The sequence below is a fragment of the Choristoneura fumiferana genome, chromosome 17, assembly GCF_025370935.1.
Source record: "Choristoneura fumiferana chromosome 17, NRCan_CFum_1, whole genome shotgun sequence".
Classification (NCBI taxonomy): Eukaryota; Metazoa; Arthropoda; class Insecta; order Lepidoptera; family Tortricidae; genus Choristoneura; species Choristoneura fumiferana.
This window is the reverse complement of record NC_133488.1, coordinates 5,539,457-5,561,762: the sequence shown is the minus strand read 5'-3', so window position 1 is coordinate 5,561,762 and position 22,306 is coordinate 5,539,457. Positions and strand designations below refer to the sequence as shown.

Here is a 22,306-nt window from a genome sequence, read left to right as displayed (position 1 = left end):
GCTCGACTAGATACCGCCGGCGTAATTGTCAAATGCGGCAACAAATAGTACGCCGAAATCGGCGTACCTGAGCCCGAGGCGAGTCAGTCGCGTTGCAAACTGTGCGTAATGTGCATGTCCCGAATTTTTGTTAAAATTTTGGTCATAAACCGAAGTAAAATGCCAGTTTTCGCAGTGAAACTGTTTAAAAATAATACTACAAGAAATAAGAAAGACACTGGATCACATACCATCAGTAAAATATCGTATAATTTCGAAATTACAAATAAAAATAACATGAACCCTAAACGCCATTCTGTGTTGCCGCGTACACAAGAATCAAATTCCCCGTGGTTGAGATTTTAATAAATTGAATTTTTATTGTTATCATCATTAAATGATGATAAATTTTAATAACTTATTTTATTTAAGTATCTAACGTTATTATTATATAAACATAACCTAGTTCTATATTATTTAATGTTTATCTTTGTGATATTATACACTGAAGGTGTATAAATTGTTACCCGACACTATTTAATTAAGGGTGAATGTGTCTTAAAATTAAAAATGTTTTTCGTCTTCCCAGTCAAAAGCCCGATCAGCTGATTTACTTAGGTATTTACGGGAAAAGAAAAAAATTTTTTTTTCGTGTTTCTTCCCATTTTTCCTGAAATGTTAACTTTTTACCCGACTGCCGAAGGAGGGTTATGTTTTTCAAGCGTATGTAAGTATGTATGTATGCATCTACCTATGTATGTATATTTTGTAAACAATTATTTTTTTTAGTTTTAATTAACCTGTAAATTATATTAGGTTTAACTATAGGGTGCAACGTGTTAAGTACGCAAAACTTCTTAGTTGGTGACTCAGTCCATGAATTTTCAGTAATAATTTGTAAATATTGAATGTCGTTAAATATATATATTTTTTAATTAAAAGTGAGGCCTGATCATTGATATACCTACATCATACCTACCATTTTTTTAAAGAAGAAACCTACGCCTAACCTATACACAAACATATTAATACATTCACTCTTAATTACTTCTTAATTTCTAAGTATTTCCCAAGATACATTTTGTAACCAGTAACTTAATAGACCACAGAATAATTTATTTCCCAATAATTCGGGTAACAGTGGAGCAGCTGGCAACACAATTCGTCACGCACACTAGCATCCTTGCAAATTGTCTTACACCGTTCTTACGCACACTACAATATTGAGTTGCCGCATTCACGAACGTTTTGTTTTTAGTTCCCGCGGTATCTAGTCGAGCGAGCGCGCGAGACCAATCATTCATCTAAGTGACCAACATTTACATTATGACTTTCAAAAATTATGCGACTATGCGAGATTGCCCTGTATCAGTGGATATCCACCAGCTCATTCTCCCCATTCTCAAGAAAATAATTAATTTATTAAATTAATATCATCTAAATAATACGGGAAAAGCAAGGAAACAGCTTATTAGCAGTCTGTCATAACCACAATGCTCCTGCTTACATTAATAAAGTTGTATATTCTGGGATCATTATATTTATTCCGTTAACTTTTTGTTTGCCAATTAGGTACGAGTACAATAAAACAAATTAAGTTCAATTCTGGCGATGTTTTCTGTAGGTAATTATTTTCCTTGCTGAACGGTTACTTATTAAATTATATTGTTGGTAACATTTCTCGTGTTCACACGATGACGTACCTATTAACATTTCATGTGTTAAACTTATGTTCAGCGGCTAATTAAGTGCTTGCTTATAACGTTATTTATTATGTGCTAAGGCCAGCTAAATTTTCTATGAAAAATGGTTAATTTGATGCTCAAATGTACAAACAATTGCCATTAAATATACCTAGAAAATTCAATTCAGCACTTACTAAACGTCGTTTGTATAAAAAAAAACTTAATTAAATCCACAGATTAAAACAAGTTAGCCGACATTAAACAAAATCTTTAACTCAATATACAAATAAGCTCACGATGTAACTGCCAATCTTCAAAGCTTCAGCCATTAAATAATAAATTGATTTAAATAAATTCGTTCCTATTGCCGTTCAGAAACGACCGCAGCTGTGTGGCCAAACAGCGAAATGCACTACAATTCGTACAACCTACTCGTACCACTTCAGTTGCCAAAAAAGTAAAAGGTCAAGAGAGCGGTTTTCGAACGAGGATTCCAAACTTGAACGTCTCGAAGCACATCAAAGACTGTTTTGGCAGTCAAAAGTACAACGTATGCATTTTATTATTAATATAAAAATATCTGAGTAATAAATCATACAGCGAAATATTCAAGATGTGTATGAGATACAGAGCATACGAAAAATAAAAAAATACTCGATCATACATTTTATGATAGAGTATTTTCTCTCTCTTCTCTCTTGAATATTTCGTTGTGTGATTTATTACTCAGATATTATTGTTAAAGTTCCAATTTTAGTCGTTAATATCAGCAGTCAGCAAAGTGATAAGGTGGGTGCGGCAGCTATATTAATTAAAGACTACCTAAGTATTGGAGACAATAATGTCTACTAATAATAGGCGGATTTAGAGGTAGGGCTAAGGGGGCTCAACCCCCCATCTCCCCCCGCTCCTTCCAAAAGAATCTGAGCTCTTCTGCGACAACGTTGTGCCATTTTCTATAGCCTGTAGTGTCACAGACACTTTCGTCCGTTGGCTGAACTTTATACCTTTATTATAAACTAGCTGTTGCCCGTGGCTTCGCCCCCGTTGCAATATTTCTAAATTTTCTCCCATTAAAAACCTTCTCCTGACAGTAACGAACACAACAAAAAAAGAATTAGCGAAATTTGACCAATTTTAAGATTCATTTTTATTTATATAGATCAATTAATAATTAATTATTTATTTATAATTACGCGTTCAGTTACGTGGGTGCACACTCACCGGGGTTCAGCTGAAAGCCAGCGCTATGCAGCTCTGGTTACAGGGCTACGGCACATGCTGAGCTGAGTCCTTTTGGCATCACACTACAGTACAACGTCTCTAATTTTTCTCTCTTCTCCTATTTATGTTTTTACTGTGTTTTTGTTGTGATGTAATGTGTTTTTGTTGTCAATAAATGTTGTGAGTTTGAGTTTGAGTTATACAGCGCCGCTCCAATAATAAACAATAAAAATTAAATTAAACTTTTAAGGGAGTCCCCAATTATCTCATTCTGCGTACATCTTACTTAGGGAAGTGCTCTGCTAAGACTGGATTTTTATTAAATACGGCCGTTTACGGGGTATATTTTATTTTGACACATTTACAAAGTACGTCACGAATATGATTTTTTTATTTAAATGCCGTAAAACGTACGGCTTGCATCTCGTTTAATGATTTATTCAGTAGAGTGCTGGAAAAGGAAGCGTTGCTTTTAACTAATGCATTTTAATGGAGAAGATGGTGAATAATTTTACTATTCAATAGTATTTAACAATAGCAATCGGGCACGTTAGTCGCCGAGAAACTCGACGAAACCGTATATTGAATAGCAACAGTCATTGAACTGAGAACGCATTCTTCGTATTTCGAAATTTCCAATGAGCTTTAACACTTATTTATTTATTTTACACTATTCGATTTTCCCTCATAATTAATTCAACCGAATCACGACTTTTTTTTTTATTTATTGATTCTACGAGGAGATTAGCAGAGATTCCTACAAAATTCGGTAGAGTCGATTGTATTACCTATATTATTATCTATTCTACTATTCTGAGGTAGTGTCCTAGATTATTATTAATCAAGAGTAGGTACGTTGTAGGTTGTAGCTTAGAAGATACAAATCGACCAGATAAAAGCGTGTTGTAAAAGTGTAAATATTGTCAAACATATAGATTTAAAAACCGGCCAAGAGGGTGTCGGACACGCCCAAAATAGGGTTCCGTAGCCATTACGAAAAAAATAAGTAATATTTTTTATTTTTATACGGAATCTTCTAAGTTTAGGTAGCACCTTAGGCTGCTATTTACTCATAAACTATTAATAATTCTCAAGCAAACTTAGCCGTTATAGTTTTCCTTGAAAGTTTGATATACTTACTACCATACTGATTTTTTTTTAATTTTTGCACCCACCGGTTTAGATTTTAGGGGGGGGGGGACGCTCGATTTTAATGAAACTTTTCATTTTAAAGTTGAATATTTCGCAAACAAATCACTGAATCGAAAAATCGTCTTAGAAAACCCCCTAATAGTTTTAAAAGACCAATCCAACGATACCCCACACTATAGGGTTGGATGAGAAAAAAAAATCACCCCCACTTTACGTCTATCGTCGTCGGAGGTACACTAAAAAATATTTTTTTTTAATTTTTATTGAACTATTTTGTCGGCATAGTTTACATATATATCCGTGCAAAATTACAGCTTTCTAGCATTGATAGTCCCTGAGCAAAGCCGCGGACGGACAGACAGACAGACAGACATGACGACCCTATAAGGGTTCCGTTTTTGCCATTCTGGCTCCGGAACCCTAAAAACAAAAGTAAGTTTTAAACATTTCCTTATGCAGCTAGCGACTTTGTGCTAGTAAACGTTTAATAATAATATTTATTTCAAAATTCAATAATTTTTTATTACTACCTATACGGGACCTAAAAACTTTTATGGAAGAAAATATATCCTATCCTATGTTTTATGGCGTACTAAAGAGTCACGTAAAGTACTTTAGCTTACTTTACGGTATTATTATTTATATCTTTACCTACCTATAAATACTTATAGTATTGACTGACAGACAAAAATGCACATCCTAAACCACCTTGAGCTAGGGACTTGAAATTTGGCAGGACCTATCTATTTTCTTCTATGATCGTAGAGGTATATTTTTTTATCTGTGCTAATGATGGATATTGTTGAAATTGTCATTGCATTGCACTAATTGTTGTGGCGTTCTGTGGCCCCAGCATAACGGGGAGGCCTTCGTTCAGCAGTGGAGATCATCCGGTTGATGATGATGACATGTACTACACAAGCGTACAATGAAGAACGCTGCTGTCCGATAAAATGTTGAACCTTCAATCGAATTTTCAGTGTCACCTGTCATGTTTATGGGATGAGTTAGGTAACCGTAAAGCACAGGACGGCAGCGGGTCGGGAGTGGGTCGCGCGCGGGTGCCTAGTGTGATGTTGTTCATATAGAGCCACGTAAATAGGCCCGCCGCACTCCCGACCCGACCCGCTTCCGACCCGTTGCCGTCCTATGTGTGGTTCAGCGTAAACGCTTAAGCTGGTCATCATCACAATTATTGAGAAAAGGCCCTACTGCCGAATATGCAAACGTTTCAACTACACTACGGTAAACTTTTTACAAACTCATCGCAATTATTTGTGTTTTCCTCTTGGCACCGGCAGCGTCTGCGGGTTTGGATCGATTTCACATTTCTCTTTGACCTATAGTAAAGTTTACCGGACGATATTACGTATTGTGAGGCTTAATTAAGTAGTTGCAAAATCGGTACAGCCGAATGAGTAATTGCTCTTTATCAAAATTAGTAAAGTTCACAGTAGATTTAGTGGAAGTTTGGTAGAAAGAAAGCATCATCAGGCATCTTTTCTTTTGGTCTTAATTTTTTTGAGGAAGATAAAAAATGGATACTTGGGGCTAATTTTTAACCACTGACGCAAAAGAGGAGTGCTATAAATAAGTTTGACCGCTATGTGTGTCTGTCTGTGGCACCGTAGCTCTTAAACGGGTGGACTGATTTGAATGCGGTTTTTTTATTTGAAATCAAGTATTTAAGCAAAGGTTTTTAAACACATTTCATCAAAATCGGTTAAGCCGTTTCTGAGATATAGAACTTTGAAGTGAAAAATTCGGGAGTATTCCAACTTTTTGTTAGTTAGGTTATTAAATTAATTAATTTTGTAATTTTAGTTATTATACTCAGGCTAGTTTAAGACCTGAGCGAGCATTTCTTTAGAATAGGTAAATTATTTTTTCAGAATTTTATTCCGTTCTGCCATTTTGATTACGGAACTCTAAAAAACGGGATAAAGATATTTGGCTAAACCTTTTTTTATTCAAATTCAAATTTATCTAATAAATTAGTGCGAGTTAAGCTAATGAAGGTCTGTACATCTAATTAATTGCATTTCGTCTCGACATTGGAGCCATTTTCGATAAAATTTGTAGGTGTAGTTATTGTACGACCTGGACAATGCTCGACCGATTTTGTACGGCCTGATAATTCAATCACATGTCACTTGGAACACGGGTCGAGCTTTATCACCCTGTACCAATAATGTTCAGGATGCTATTGGACAACCTGATTTTGTACGACCTAATAATCAGAGCACACTTTTGACAGCAAGCAATCGATTCGCAAGATTGATCATGTTCTTCGTGTACATCGAATATTACTAAATTGAATAGAAAATAACTAATAATTTGGTCCTGGCGCTTCGCCGGCCGCTGCCGCGGCACGCTAGCTACGCTCGCTCGGCTCGCGCATTGTGGTCACAATTGGACCTAACACAACCCAACACAAAACTATGTTCATTCGATTCGATTGGATTCCGATTATAACGACTTACAATAACAGGTCGAGCATTAACAGGCCGAGCAAAAATTTGGACACCCTAATAATGCACGACCATTGTACAACTTGATAATTCTAATCCAAAATGAGTTCGTATTATCAGGTCGTACAGTGATGGCTGAGCAGTACCTATAGGGTCGAGCATTACTTGTCACAGTGTGTCGATAAATCTAATTTAATATCTGCCCCTTTTATATTCGGCATAGGTTCATTTCAGCTTCGAGCTTCGTTGATATATAGATGTAATAATATCTATATATACAGATCTTTTGATTTGACCCGTACATGGCTGTAAGAAGAAAAAAAAAGTCCTTGGTAAAAAAATATTTTTTAATACTTACAAGCTTTTTTAACTGACGTACTTTTTGTTGGCTGTACTTGTATTGACACCCAAACTAGATTTGCATTTGCATTTACGAGGTCGATGCCATTAACCGTTGAAGGTTCCGTCCTAGGGAGACGATCCTAGCTAAACTACCAGGATGTCCGGGATGTCACTACAGATTGTACAGATTGTATTGTCACGCAATTTACATTAGTATACCAAATTTCAAGTCAATGCAACTATGGGAAGTTGGTCGAATTTAACTTTCAAGATTTGATTACATACAGACAGTCAGACAACGGGACAGGTGAAACTAAATAAAAGCTTGTAAAATTGAAAAGATAAAGATAAAGATAAAGTTTATTGCAGAAAATGGGTACATACAAGATGGTACATAATACATGTTATTCACTGTGCGCCAAATTCGGCTTGGGTAAGCATGCAAACAATAAAAACCACTTGATTTTGTTCAGCTGTGAAACTTATGAAGCAAAATAAAGCGATCACTTAATCTAAAAGTTAAAACTAAGTTTACTCGTTTTTGGGCTTCATGTTTAAAAAATCTTTTATAGAATAAACACACAGTTCGCAGAGCCAAGCATATAGTTTTTTCTTAAATATTTTAATGGGGAGTTCCTTTATATTCCTTTATATTTATATTGAACCGACTACAAAAAACCATGAAAATAATTTTCTACCAGTCTGAAGTCGGTGTCGGACAAATCGGTTCATAAATGACGGAGTTCTGAGGTAACAAACATGAAAAATAAAAAAAGTAAAAAAAATACAACCGAATAGATAACCTCCTCCTTTTTTTGAAGTCGGTTAAAAAATAAGTGTTTCTGTGTCCATACTTATGAATTAAGCCTGAGTTTCCACCAGAGACGTGCGAGGATTGAGTTTTTCATAAACCAATCATTTATCTACCCTCGCACAGCAATGTAGCCTAAAGGGGGGTATAATTCGTTTCTTTATACACGGCACGGGAGGTAATCTATGGATTTTTGAAAACTCTTTCATTAATAGAAAGCTCTACATTATCCCAAATTAACAACTTTTTAAACCTGGGCAAAACAAAGTTCGCGCAAAATTCAAACGAGTTGCAAGTATAGCAGCTTGCCGTATTGTATGTACCTAATTCAATTTAATAAGCAATTAGCACATTACTTGCATTGTACCCTGTCTAGTACATTATGTACTTAGCTAACATATATTATAGCATTACGTGATGCGCGCAAGAAAGTACAAGTTGAAAGTAAATGTATGACCTATGTTACCTATTTGTATTTTGTTATGTAAAACATATGGGGAAAATATCATGTGGGCATGTAATGTAAGTAGGAGGCAATATTGTAATTGACCTTCGTCAACATAAGTACCTTAGTATTTTTTATATTTTACTGTACCGGCTCCCATAGAAATATTTGTTTTTTTTTGTCAAATAATAAGTTTTGTTAAAAATAAATACCAACTTTATTATTAACTGTTGTTTCAGTTGACTGTATTCACATTGTCATCCTATCTAAGAAAAATCCTATTCTCCTGTCTAAATGAAATTCGCCTTATAATGTTTGTAGATAATTAACTCAAGTACTTTAATTCATTAGCCACCATGGTACCTTTTCAAAGGAAAAGTCATTACGATTCTTCTTGTTAAATAATGCGATGTCACTATGACGTTTACTGTGAAATGGTTCCATGGTGGCTCATGAATTAAAGTCCTTGACCGTGCAGAATATGAACATTGCAAATTAAATAAAATCTTGTAAAAAGTACAAAAAAAATGTGTATGTGTATAATTTTTTGAGAATTTCTCGGGTTTATCCAACTTTTGCAGATGGTTTCAATGCTTAAATGAGATAAAATACCTCTAATCAAACGTCCAATAGAAAATACTGTTTATAGATGACATGGCTACTGGAACACAATCAAGCGTTTATAATATAACTAGTTGTTGCGCGCGACTCTATGCAATTTTCCGAGATTAAAAACTATCCTATATGCCCTTTCCCGGGACTCGAAACTATCTATATACCTACCCAATTTCATCTAAATTGGTTCAGCGGTTTATATGTGAAAAGGTAACAAACAAACAGACTTAAAAACTTTCGCATTATAATATTAGTGGGATTGACTACCACTGATTTCACTGTCATAATACGTAATTACTAAACCCGTCGATCACTCATTAAGGATATACAGCAGTTTTTACTTTTACCCCATGTACCTATGTAAAAAAAACTTTATTTATTTGTATACTACACCTGTCTTAGCTCATGGGCACATTACGAAAGGAAAACATGGTGCTTTCCGTGAAGATCGCCGTATATGAAGATATGTTTCAATTGAGGTGGTTGCCGAGTTAACCTCATTCCGCGATGGCCTTTGACCGCTTATGATAGAAGAAAAATGGCGTCAAGGCCCATGCACAGATTTTCATATGAATTTGTGTAACTGTTTCGTTTTACATACCTATGTTAAAAAGTGTAAGAAGGAAGATGCAAGTTTGGAAAAAAGATGAGTCTTGAATAATTTTTATGTTCAGTGTGCTCTCATGGACTCTTATCGCAATATATTATGTGAAACAATAAATTAGTAATTTAATAATATACAGTAGTGCGTCTGTGACAAGATTTCGGTATAAAAGGTAAGTAATTCGATAATTTAACAACATGGTCAATGAAGGTTGAAAAAATGGTCAGTAAAATTCCCTTTAATTAGCAAGTGACACGATAATTACCGGGTCCCGAGAAAGCCGATGACCAGCACATCCACATTGTTTTCACCGAAGACGAATTCGACGGGTGTCATTAAAATCATAATTCTCGTACGAGACTGAAGGCCGAGTGTTAGGAAGAGTCAGGGAGAGAGGTGCGGACTCCGAGACGGTATAAAAGCGTTCGGTCTGATGTTCGGAGTATCACACAACCACGACACCTCCGCGAGTCAACATGAAAGCGTTCTTGGTAGGTACCGTGCAGTGAAAGTGACTTGTGACCCGCGTTTGACCCGCCCTGGCCGAGCGTGCTTCCTCATGGGACTGTGACACAATGCCTGTTTATGTTGACGATATAATCGATTCACAATCTTTTCTTTCGTAACATAAACGGGCAATTAAAGCACTATCGTGAAAGATACTGCAAACTAGTGGACTTACAGTGACGGTTTGGGGTATGCTTCATGATGAGTGACTGTGACGTGCCCGCATTTCGGATCTCTATGGATTTTCAAAATTCAGACTTAATAAAAATTCATAGTGCCTCCAAATTTTTAATCGGGAGTTGCAGTGTGATCACGATATGTTTTGTAAGAGTGGTTTTGTTTTTATAGGTATTAGCGGCCGTAGCGGCTCTCGGCTCGGCCAGGCCCGAGGCGGGATACAGTTACAATGCGCCCGGCGGTGGCGGCGGCCACGGCGGCTCCGGCGGCGGCTTCGGAGGTGGCTTCAGCTCGGGCGGCGGCCACGGGGGCGGCTTCAGCTCCGGAGGTGGCTTCTCCTCCGGCGGCGGACATGGCGGTGGTTTCTCGTCCGGCGGTCTGACCTCCAGCATCTTCGGAGGCGGCGGCGGCGGTGGCTTCTCTTCCGGCGGTGGCGGTTTCTCCTCCGGCGGTGGTGGCTTCTCATCCGGCGGCGGTGGCTTCGGAGGCGGCTTTGGTGGCGCACCCATAGTGCAAAAGCACATCTACGTCCATGTCCCACCCCCAGAACCCGAAGAACAGCGCCCCCAGATTATCGGAGGAGGTGGTGTGCCCCAGAAGCACTACAAGATCATCTTCATTAAGGCTCCCGCACCTCCCGCACCCGTCGCGCCCCTCATCCCCGCTCAGGCCCAGAACGAAGAGAAGACCCTCGTTTACGTGTTGGTCAAGAAACCCGACGAACAGCCCGACATCACCATCCCCACCGCCGCTCCCACCCAGCCCTCGAAGCCCGAGGTTTACTTCATCAAGTACAAGACCCAGAAGGAGGGTGGTGGCGCCATCGGTGGCGGAGCTATCGGAGGTGGATCTGGAATTGGCGGTGGTATCGGTGGCGGTATCGGCGGCGGTAGCATTGGCGGCGGTATCGGTGGCGGACACGGCGGCAGCATCGGTGGCGGACACGGCGGCAGCATCGGTGGCGGCAGCATCGGAGGTGGAAGCATCGGCGGAGGGCACGGCGGCTCCAGCGGTGGTGGTGTCAGCTCCTCCTACGGACCCCCCGGCCAGTCTGGGCCGTACTAAACAAAGCGCTCCTGCGCCCCCATGTGATACCTGCTTTGCCGGCGAGGATTAGTCTTAAGTAGAACAAAAAATTACGGTGCCTAAATGTATTTATGTAAATAGTAATTTTAATGTATTATAATTAATTCTAGTTGTATTTTTATAAAATACTTTTTTGCATAAAAAATCGATAAACCAACGAACTATTATCTTCTCATTTCAACCTCTCGATAGCTTCGATGATCCGAAATCGTCAATGTTTTTATCGTCTTCACAATGCTCATTATCACAAAGCAGATAAACAGGTGTCTAGATTTGGTAGAAAGTATGTTTTCACCGCTGTGTGGGCGACACGAGTTGCGTAAGGAGTGTGACCCCGATTGCATAACATCTGAAAGAACCATCTCGCATTGCAACACCTATACTACACAAAATAAGAGTTTCTCATATTTATTGCACAAGCTATTCGAGATTTTTCAACAATTCTGTCCTTCACATTCAATCCTTTTACTTGAAACAATAAATTGGATCGGTGAGTAAAAGGATAACATTAAATAAAAAATAAAATAAATATCACGGGACAATTCACACCAATTGACCTAGTCCCAAAGTAAGCTTAGCAAAGCTTGTGTTATGGGTATTAAGCAACGGATAAATATAATTATATAGATAGATACATACTTAAATACATATTAAAAACCCAAGACCCGAGAACAAACATTCGTATTTTTCATACAAATATCTACCCCGACACGGGAATCGAACCCGGGACCTCAAGCTTCGTAGTCAGGTTCTTTAACCACTAGGCCATCTGGTCATCTACACATTACACATTGCGTCACCGATGATACGGAAACGGGCAAAAGCCGATTATTTACATTATTTACTGAATATTTATGACACAGAGCCGAATTTCGTAATGCTGAGGGAGCGTGTTTGGGCATAACATTTGAGTTAACATATGCTATGGAAAGTGAAGTCGTAATATTTGCTAAGAAATTTGTATTACGAAAGTGAAATTTCTTTGTGTAAAACAGTGTGTGAGTCATCGATGCTCGTTCACAGTGAATTAACAAGCAATGAGAGACGCGTGACGTAAAGGGTATAAAATTTTCTTCCAATAATTGCTTTTTAAATAACTTATTTTTTATATTTTTAATGGCACTTGGGAAATTGATAGTGATCGATTTTATCCTGGTTCAAGATCAATTGAAAACCAACATGTAGATATTTATTAATGAAAACAATTTTTTTATGGCTCATATTCAGTTGTATTTCAGCTGAAGGATAGCAAATCAAATACCTACACTAGAACTTTAAAGTAATTTATAATGCAACAGTTTTAACCGCTCCGATTCACACGTAGCGCGTTGGAAACAATTAAGATTTATCGTTTATTTTTTTCTCACATAAACTAAAGTGTAGTCGAAACAATGCAGTCGGAATAAAGCTTTTATTACTATAATTCGTCTAAACATTCACGTAATGGTAATTAGGGTCGCGTAACGAACTGTCTACGACTAGTTTCTGTGACGCTTCTCAATGGTTTAACTGTACCCGTAGATAAAACGGGTCAAATATCTTAGACGTACGTCTTATTTTGAGTTTAGTACTAACCCTCATTTATTCAACGATTCAAAACACAATTTATAAAACTGAATTGAATTAACAAAGAACTATTAAGGGTTCCTTTTTTGCCATTTTGGCTCCGGAACTCTAAAAATGACACCAAAGCACAGCGTCAATAAATTTTTAGCGTTGTTTATTGTACCTCACACACTACTCGTAAAGTTAATCGAAGTTTGGCTTAGGCGTGACTGTCATGAGCATTTTTATTGACTTGTGCATCGAATCTCGACATTCCGTACTTCATTGTGCAATTAAAAATCTTCCCATAGACCAAAATGGTCGAATACGTCAGTAAGTAAACAATTTGCCAAAGTGTATGTGTGCAAGTACAAGAGCTACCTGCAAATAAAAGAGATGAGAAAACTAACCTAACATTTTCACTTCAAAGTTCAATATCTCAAAAACGGCTGAACCGCTTTTGATAAAACATGTCTAAGAACCATCGCTAGAAACCCTGCTTTCAAATAAAAAAACCGCACTCCAATCGATTCACCCGTTTAAGAGCAACGAAGCCACAGACAGACATACAGACACACAGACACACATAGCGGTCAAACTTATAACACCCCTCTTTTTGCGTCGGGGATTAAAAAGAGATGAGATGAGGTATAATTAGAAATGGTAGCAGAATAAGCAACCTATTGTCTCAATACCACCTAATGACTTCGATGTAACTACTTACTCTCTGAAAATAAATAAATACTATTCTGCTCTAAGTATATTCAGAGCAATATGACGTATTCAAAATGTAACAATGGCTCCTATAATCCTATAATCTTCATTAAACTCCATGACTGTGCCATTGGCAACCGATTTAGATTATTAATTGATTAATTCAATCATCCTTTAGTTAAATTATGCACAAAACCACTTCACCTTTGTTTGGATGGAGTTACGGTTTAAATTAGAACGTGTCTAAAGCTATAGCTATTTAATGTATTATGAGGTGTTGATGGGTTTAAAAGGTTATGAAATGTATTAATGATTGATGAATGAATGTGGCGAAACTATAGCAATGCCCAAAAAGGCGTAGTACACACACACACACACACAAACATCACGCCTGTATTCCCAAATGGGGTAGGCAGAGCACACGAAACGTTACCGCTTCGGAGCCACTTTTAGCAATTTTAGGTTTAAACTTCGACAAAAACGGTACAATAGTGACAGGTTGCTAGCCTGTCGCCTGTGGTATACCTTAACCTATATCCTCAGTCGCCTCTTACATCCACGGAAGATATGGAGAGGTATAATTCTAACCCGACACCACACGGGTCAGGGTACGGGTCAAAGGCGTAGTAGGTTGGGAATTTCATCGAATTGCTACGGAGACAGACGCACTGGTACGGTTCAGTGCATTACAGGTAAATTACAAATGTAGTTTTTGCGCATGAGTTTCGAAAAACGTTTGCACGATGGTCTTATATTTATTATTGCGTCACATCAATTTGGCAAATAAAAATAACATTTGGGTTATTACACACGACGTAACCCAGGCTACCCAGGACAACTGGCACATTCTTCGTCTTTTATCCCTTTCAAACTAACCCAGTAAAAAAAGACGCACTGATCGACCAATCGTAAATCGAACAAGCAAGCCTCTCAGGATGTGTTACGTAACCGTACTCAAATTGTTTCCGATCTGTAATCACCTGGCTCCGAAACAGGTTCTAGAGACCTGAGTAAAGGAGAACGAACTGTATCGTGTGCACAGACGGCCCTAAATGGATTGAGCTGTAACGGATCTCGATTTTAGTGCTTGCATATGGTCCTTTACCAGTCACGCCTCGGAGAGTGAGAGTGTACGGTCAGACTATAAAGGAAGTACAGCTTTTCTAAAAGCATTGATTTGTTATTTGACCTGATATGGTTGACATAGGTACCATCAGCCAAATAAGTGGTCTATCAATTTTTAAACAAGTTCCTATCAAATGAATATGCCGCTAAAGTCGAACTATCTAGTTGGCAGACACGTCTATTGTCATTATTGTTTTATGACATGCAAACGATTATCAACTTTAGGGTGGTAAACCACATGTCATATTTGGCTGATGGTACGTGACGCCTGAATATATCACAATTTTAGACCGTGATAAAAATAAAATATAAGAAGTAATCCTATTATAATGCCATTATTTGAAAAAAATAATAGAAGGAAGTACGCCCCTATGATGCGCTAGTTATCATCTAACTTTTCTTTTCTGTTTTACTATTCTACTGACCTATGCTTAGATACCGTACTTCTACATCAAGAGATAATATCAACTCCAATAATAGTCAATTTTTAATAACAAACCAACATATTTTCTTAATATTATTATCTGATGCTGTCTGTACATATGTCATATTATTTTAAGAATGATTGTATTTTCGTTCACGTGTGATACTTAATAAGAAGCGTGACTTTTTCATCATTACGTATACAAAAAGTAAATTTGAGATGAATTGGAGGTTTGTAAGTTGTTAAATTTGGTTGAAATAATATCTTCACTTGCGAGAAAGTAACGGCATTATTTTTTCTCATTAACAATAAAATATAACGCAATGAGCATTCACTTTGCGTTCTACCTCATTTTGTGCAGAGACCCTTAGACCCTGTTTTACCACTCTTTGATAAATGTAACAGGTGTGCGTCTGTGATGCTGTCTCTGTTTGTTTTGTCCGAATAAACAGAAATTACATCATATTTATCTGCACATAGAATTTATCAACGAGTGGTGAAGTAGGTCCCCGAGTGGTGTCGGGTTATAGAATTACACCTCTCCATTTCTTCCGTGGATGTCGTAAGAGGCGACTAAGGATATAGGTTAAGGTATACCGTAGGCGACAGGCTAGCAACCTGCCACTACTGTACCGTTTTTGTCAAACTTAAAACCTAAAATTGCTAAAAGTGGCTCCGAAGCACTGTGGGCTCTTGGCCGGTTTTTTCAATGTGTGTATTTGACTCTGTGGCTGCATAGATATTTATGTCCTTGACTGTATATATCAATATGAGTACATTGAATTGAATAATGTTACATACAACAAAAGGATAAAAATGATTGCCTTACGGTTGTTCAGCCGCATAATTTGCTCCAATTTCTTGATATTATTATGTATTTTTGTACATAGTTCACTGGCCCTTACTGAGATAACTTGTTAAACTCATACAAAGGGTAAATATTATTCCGACGTTGTTTGTATATGGTAATATCTAGACGGCGCGTATACTTACAAATGGGTATTATACGTACGCGACATTATAAAAATATGTATTGTATTAATATTACTGAATAAAATATTTTTTATTATTTATTTATTTATTTACCTATCCTGACACATTGCACAAGATGTTCCTGATTATTGTTAATGTCAACCATTGAAAAAAAAATTAGCCGAGTTTCATAATAGGGTCACATGAGTGTTTTAAGGCCTAATTACGTACAGTTGCATACAATATTTTATCTATATCCATATATTAAATCCTCTCTCATGTGTTCAAGAACCATTGAGAATGACCTGCATTAACGAGAACTAGGTAGGTATGTCTGCCCCACGAGCTGCGCCCGAGTCTAGTTTATATTACGATGATAGATAAGTAAAAAAAAAAATTAAAATCCTTGAATGTATCAAATCTGGCAGCTGAAGTTTGTTTACATTTAGTTAAATACCTATTAAAACCAAGTATAGGTAGCTTAGGTCAATCAACTTTTTATTTTTAGTGTAGCTTTTTGCCATGGTAACGTATCCTGAGTTACCTATTAAAAGTATGATTTTATGGGGTACCTACAAATCCAATAAAAGTTAGCAGTTGTGACAGCTTTATGGCAATTCCTTAATGGCTCATCTCCTAAGCTTGCTAACAGTATAAATTGCAAATATTTTTTTAACAAAGTGTATAATTAACGTCTCCTGAGTTACGGGGCAGAATAACAGTATTAAAAAATTGATTGACCCATTCGATTTTTTACGACAGCCACGAGAAGATGGGTCAGAAACCAGCTTATTTCTGACTACGGAAACAAAACCTTTAGAGCCATTACGCACTGTTGAGTCGACTGGTCGCCGGCAACCGTGACTTTCTATAGTTTAAATTATAAATTTAAATTTAAATAATTATTAAAATAAATTATAAATTATAAATAGTATAAATAGTAGGTAATAGTAGTAGTTATACGCGAATAGTGTTTACGCACTTAGTCGACAGTGCGTAACGGCTCTTAGCCGCGGTGCTTGGCATCCTTCGATGTTTATGTTGATGATTACCTATATGCTTCCGGGACTTTCTTTAGACGTACTAGTCGAGACACACCAAAACGGATATACCTAAAAGTAAAATAAAGCTTCAATTCTTACCCTTACCGTCTGAAATAACTTGGAAACGAATGAGAACGATGGAGTGTTCCACTTGGCCCTGTACAATAACCCTTGCATCATAACTTTCATTACATCATAATGTAACTTTAAGCTTAATAACACTGGTAAGAGTGACATAAGCCAACCTTTACACGGCGAAATAAGTGATAATGGTCAATTAACTCTCGTAACTTACCAAGTGTTTTTGTCCGAGTAACTCTATGGAAAGGAGGATACATTTAATTTGCCCAAATGGTGACATGGAACTGAGCTCAAAGTTACCAAGATAATTTGATTAATATCCCAAAATTAAACGTTAGTCCGTTAGTCCGTTCCGTTAGTTCCTGTTCCATTTTTGGGGTATTGCACAATTTTAAACTTAAATAAAATTAAAAGTACCAACTAATTATTATATATATATGTTTTTAGTACGAATATATCCCGCTTTCGACGAAAGACTTTCAATTATTTTAGGTTCTCAAAAACTTTAAAAATCCTTCCGATTAAAATCTGGGAACGCGGGTTAGATTTATGTCTGCCGCATACCTACACCCGAAGAGGTGGGCACGTGTTACCACTCAGTCGATAACCCAAAATGCATCAGGGGACATCCGCAGTGCCTGAAGACTAGAGTCTTCGACTAGTGTGTGTTGCCAGTGATGACTTATGGCGCTGAGACGTGGTCCTTGACTGTTGGCCTTTTAGAGAGGCTCAAAGTCACGCAACGAGCTATGGAGAGAGCTATGCTTAGTTTATTTGCGCGATAGAATCCGGAATACGGAAATTCGTCGAAGAACTAAAGTCACCGACATAGCTGGAAAAATATGCAAGTTGAAGTGGCAATGGGCGGGCCCCATCGCTCGAAGAACATAACCGTTTGGGGAGAAAAGTCCTCGAGTGGCGACCACGAACCGGAAGACGAAGCGTTGGCAGGCCTCCCACCAGGTGGACTGACGACATCGTGAGAGTTGCGGGAAACCGGTGGATGCAAGTGAGCTGTCGTTCATTGTGGCGTTCTAAGGGGGAGGCCTTTGTTCAGCAGTGACGATGATGATGATGATGATGCTAAATTTCAAGTCAGTCGGACCACTGCAGCACTGGAAGTGGGTCAAATTTAGCTTTCAAGATTTGACCCAAACAAACAATAAATTAAAAACAGGGCAAGTTAAAGAAAACCTTTAAAAAACAATCTTATCAAGTCCAATAGCCGGGAAAAGCGGCGTATGCGCATGAAAACTCAAAAGAATTATTCTTTTGGAAATAAATTAAACTCTTGTTCTCAAGAGGAGTTGCATTTTGCATACCACAATCTTAGAATTTCTCTTACTTCGGTTGCAAGTACGACAGACAGTGACATTGTGACTCGTCATTTATGCATAGTAACATCCGTTTAACCTTGAATGTACTCTTTGGTTGAAAGCGCATTTAGTTTATGCTTGACTTTCGATAACACGTGTGGCGGTAAAGTTAGTTTTACAAGGTTTTATTTGATTTCCAATGTTCAATGAACTCGCTTTTTGCAATAGAAGTAGGTACTAAACGATCTTGACATGCCTTTATTGAATTAAGTTTTTAGGGTTGGGAGTCAACTGGGAACCCTAATATTTCCGCCATTTCTGGCCGTCTGTCTGTCTGTCTGTCCGCGGGTAAGCTCAGAGACCGTTAGTACTAGAAAGCTGTAATTTGACATGAATATACATATCAGTCACGCCGACAAAGTGGTACACTACAATAAAAAAGAGTAATTTATTTTTCTCATACAACCTTGTAGTGTGGGGTATCGTTGGATAGGTCTTTTAAAACCATTAGGGGCTGCTAAGACGATTTTTCTATTCAGTGATCTGTTTGCGAAATAGCCAACTTTAAAGTGCAAATTTTCATTGAAATCGAGCTCCCCCTAAAATCTAAGCTGTTGGGTGGAAAATTTTGAAAAAATTCAGGATGGTAGTAAATATACAATGAAAATTATAGCGGCTAAGATTGCTTGAGAATTACTTATTAATAGTTTAAGAGTAAATAGCAGCCTAAGGTATAAAACATACCTAAACATGGAAGATTCAGTACACAATACGAAATCCTTAGAAAAATATTAAGTATTTGTTTTTTTCGTAATGGCTACGGAACCCTATCCTGGGCGTGTACGACACGCTCTTGGCCGGTTTTTTTTAAATTGTTATTACTGGTACTTGTGAAAACTTAAGTAACTATAAGTGAAGTCGCGGTGGCCTAGTGATTTAACCTTTACCCTCTCAAGCAGCAGGGCTACTACGAAATTTGAATATCGAAGTTCGTATCGTACCGTCCCGCCGACACTTATATTATTTAATACGAGAGTGAGAGGGACGAAACGATACGAACTTCGATTTTCGAATTTCGAGGCAATTAAGATGGCCCTGCAGGATCGTAGGTTCAAATCCAGGCTCGCACCTCTGAGTTTTCCGAAATTCATTTGCGAAATCCATACTTTAATATTATAAATGCGAAAGTTACTCTGTCTGTCTGTCACGCTTTCACGCCTAAACCGCTGAACCGATTTTGATGAAATTTAGTACAGAGCTAGACTCGAACTTGGGAAAGAACATAGGCTATCTTTTATCGCGAAGAAAAGGCTTGAAGGGGTTGAGATGGGGGATGAAAGTTTATATGGTGGAAGTTCGTCGTTGTCGAAAATAAAACCATGAAACTTGGCATGTATATAGGCACTTAATAATAAATAAGTAGATATTTGTTTGAACTTTTTTGAAAATTCGACCTGTGAAGGGATGAAATAGGGGATGAAAATTTACCATAAGCTTAATGGTGAAGGGAAACACTGTGAGGAATCCTGTAGAAATCTGTAAAGAAATTCAATGATATGTGTGACGTTCCCAACTCTCACTAGACCCGTGTGGAAAGTACACTCTTATTCAAAGAGGAGGCTGTTGCCCTTCAGTGAGACGTATATAGGCCGAGATGATCCAGAACGCGTTCACCGACCTCCCTGTCATCAAAAACAAACTACCAAAGACCCTCATCACCCCTTTAGTGCTTACGTAATACTTGGAACCACCCCTAACCTTTTACTGTTTACCAACATAACAACCTCAGTAAACTTTGGATAAAATTTATAGTGATAATATCAAATAGGTAAACAATTCACCATTGCTGTTATATATAAATGATTCTTTCTTGCTTTTGATATTATAAACTAGAGTTTGGCAATCGAAAGTAAGAATGAGTTTACTTAAGAACTTGTCACATGGTGACAAAAATAGTCGATTGTCAACCACGTCAAACGTCATTTATTCGTCTAGATATTCGTTTATCGCGCTAGAAAACGAGTTAGAGCCATTTATAATAAACTTAAGAAATGACAATGACACAAGTATTTAACTCTGAATGTTGTATGATTTTTGAAATCTGACTTTAATTATAATGATATTAATGAATAAATAAAAAACTGACTTATTTTTACTATCCCATATTGTATGTAGACGTATATAGAATGACTAATTGACTAACGTGCATTTTGCAAACTTTACATGCGATGAGAGCGATTTAAAGTTAAAAATTTCAGTAGTAAAATCATATCTTCTTTCCTATTTGTTATTTCAAAAGTAAGTACTGCCGAGTAGAATATTACGAAATTATTCATAAAACAGTGATAAGTTATGTTTTATAAATAAATATTGCTTATTCTTTGTTCAAGCTTTCCGATATTATATTTATATTGCTCGGTAATCCTGCCGTGAAGCAGCAGTGCTTGCACTGTTGTGTTTCGGCGTGGAGAGTAAGACAGCCGGTGAAATTACTGGCACTTGAGGTATTCCATTTTAGGTATTTGCCCATTTTATATCTTTCATAGTACAGTTTGTAGGTCATAGTGGTAGGGCGTAGATACAATAGGTAATTACTGGTGGGCCTAATAAACGTCTTTAAAAATATAATGTTTTTTTACATTATATGTATATCATGTTACAAAACTATTTTTAGCACTATACGTCAGGGAGGGATACCACACCCTGATTTTTGAATTTGTCGCTATTTTTTCATTCTCATCTTTATTTGCCAAACTCTACTTTCTGTATTTCCCCAGATACATTAAGGTATCGAGGAAAAGTTTGAGTTAAACCTTCCAAGTTTCTCATCTAAAAAACCAATTATATTTTACCGGCCTAAATGACATCTAATATATTGTTGGTAATACTAATAATTTAAACTTGAAAGTTTGGATGGATTTTTAGATATTTGAAAAACAGCTCAACGGATTTGGATAAAATTGTACAGACATAATCTTAAAGATGAAACTTACACGTTTTACTAAAATGACATTCATTCAAATTCTTGCGTTCTCTTACTTTTTGCGCCGAATCGAAACATCAAACTGCCACCCCACGCTCTGGGGATGTACGGTACAGTTGACACTTTCATAACAGTACACAGTTTGAATACAGATATAGATTAAAATATAGGATACTTTTATCCGGGCAAATTTGCATAACTTCCGAGGAATAGCGATAAACGAACATGTGCTGACGAAGTCAAAAACTGGTATTATGTAAGGCGGCGAAAACATTAAATGTCATTTTAGTCTCCAAAATGAAATGTACCTAGGTACTACTCGTACGGTCATTACCTGCTCATTTTATTTAGACAGCGGAAAGCGTCACTTTGTAGCTTTGATTATGACTATATTGAAGATTATTATTATGTTACAAGTATAATCTTGAGGCCAGATGATTATGTTAGTCGGTGACACATTGCCAACATAATTAATTATGATAAATTTACGCAGACATGAACCCGTCATCGTGTTATCCAGATTGACTATGTAATTTCCGCTAAATTACCTCTATGTACATGGTCAAGGACATAATAGTTTTCTATATTTTTTTTATTTAAATTGTGTTTAAAATCATCTGATTTAAGTCAAATCACTCACGGGCAGGGTTGCCACAATTAATCACGATACGTAAAAATATCGCGCGCGCGATTAATCGCGATTTACGTAGCAATGTGTCTAACTAGGTACAGTCAAGTGTAAAAATATGAACTTATTCTAAGTCTCAAAAATAAGTACCACAGAATCTTATTTCGACGCAATAAGGCCGTAGTAACATACTTTTGAGTGGTTCGAATAGATGCTTATTTTTGCACTTGACTGTACACCGATGTCATTCGCTTCATATTTCAATATCTTGCTGCCTTGGACTTCTTATCCCAGAAGCATTAATTGAAGTAGCATTCAATGAAATTTGCTCAAATAATTCACAAATTCGCACATCATAAACTAGAACAAAAGTGTTT

General features: G+C 37.2%; 2 protein-coding genes across 2 annotated transcripts in view; both read left to right on the top strand.

Moving 5' to 3' along the window:
• Window positions 1-22,306, top strand: part of LOC141437291 (uncharacterized) — a 218,060-nt gene that overhangs the window by 153,152 nt on the left and 42,602 nt on the right. The gene's annotated exons all lie outside the window — the stretch shown is intronic.
• Window positions 9,747-11,259, top strand: TwdlT (TweedleT). Its single transcript, XM_074100563.1, has 2 exons — window positions 9,747-9,819; window positions 10,184-11,259. Exons 1-2 carry the CDS (start codon window positions 9,805-9,807, stop codon window positions 11,075-11,077), a joined length of 909 nt encoding a protein of 302 aa, XP_073956664.1. The 5' UTR covers window positions 9,747-9,804; the 3' UTR covers window positions 11,078-11,259.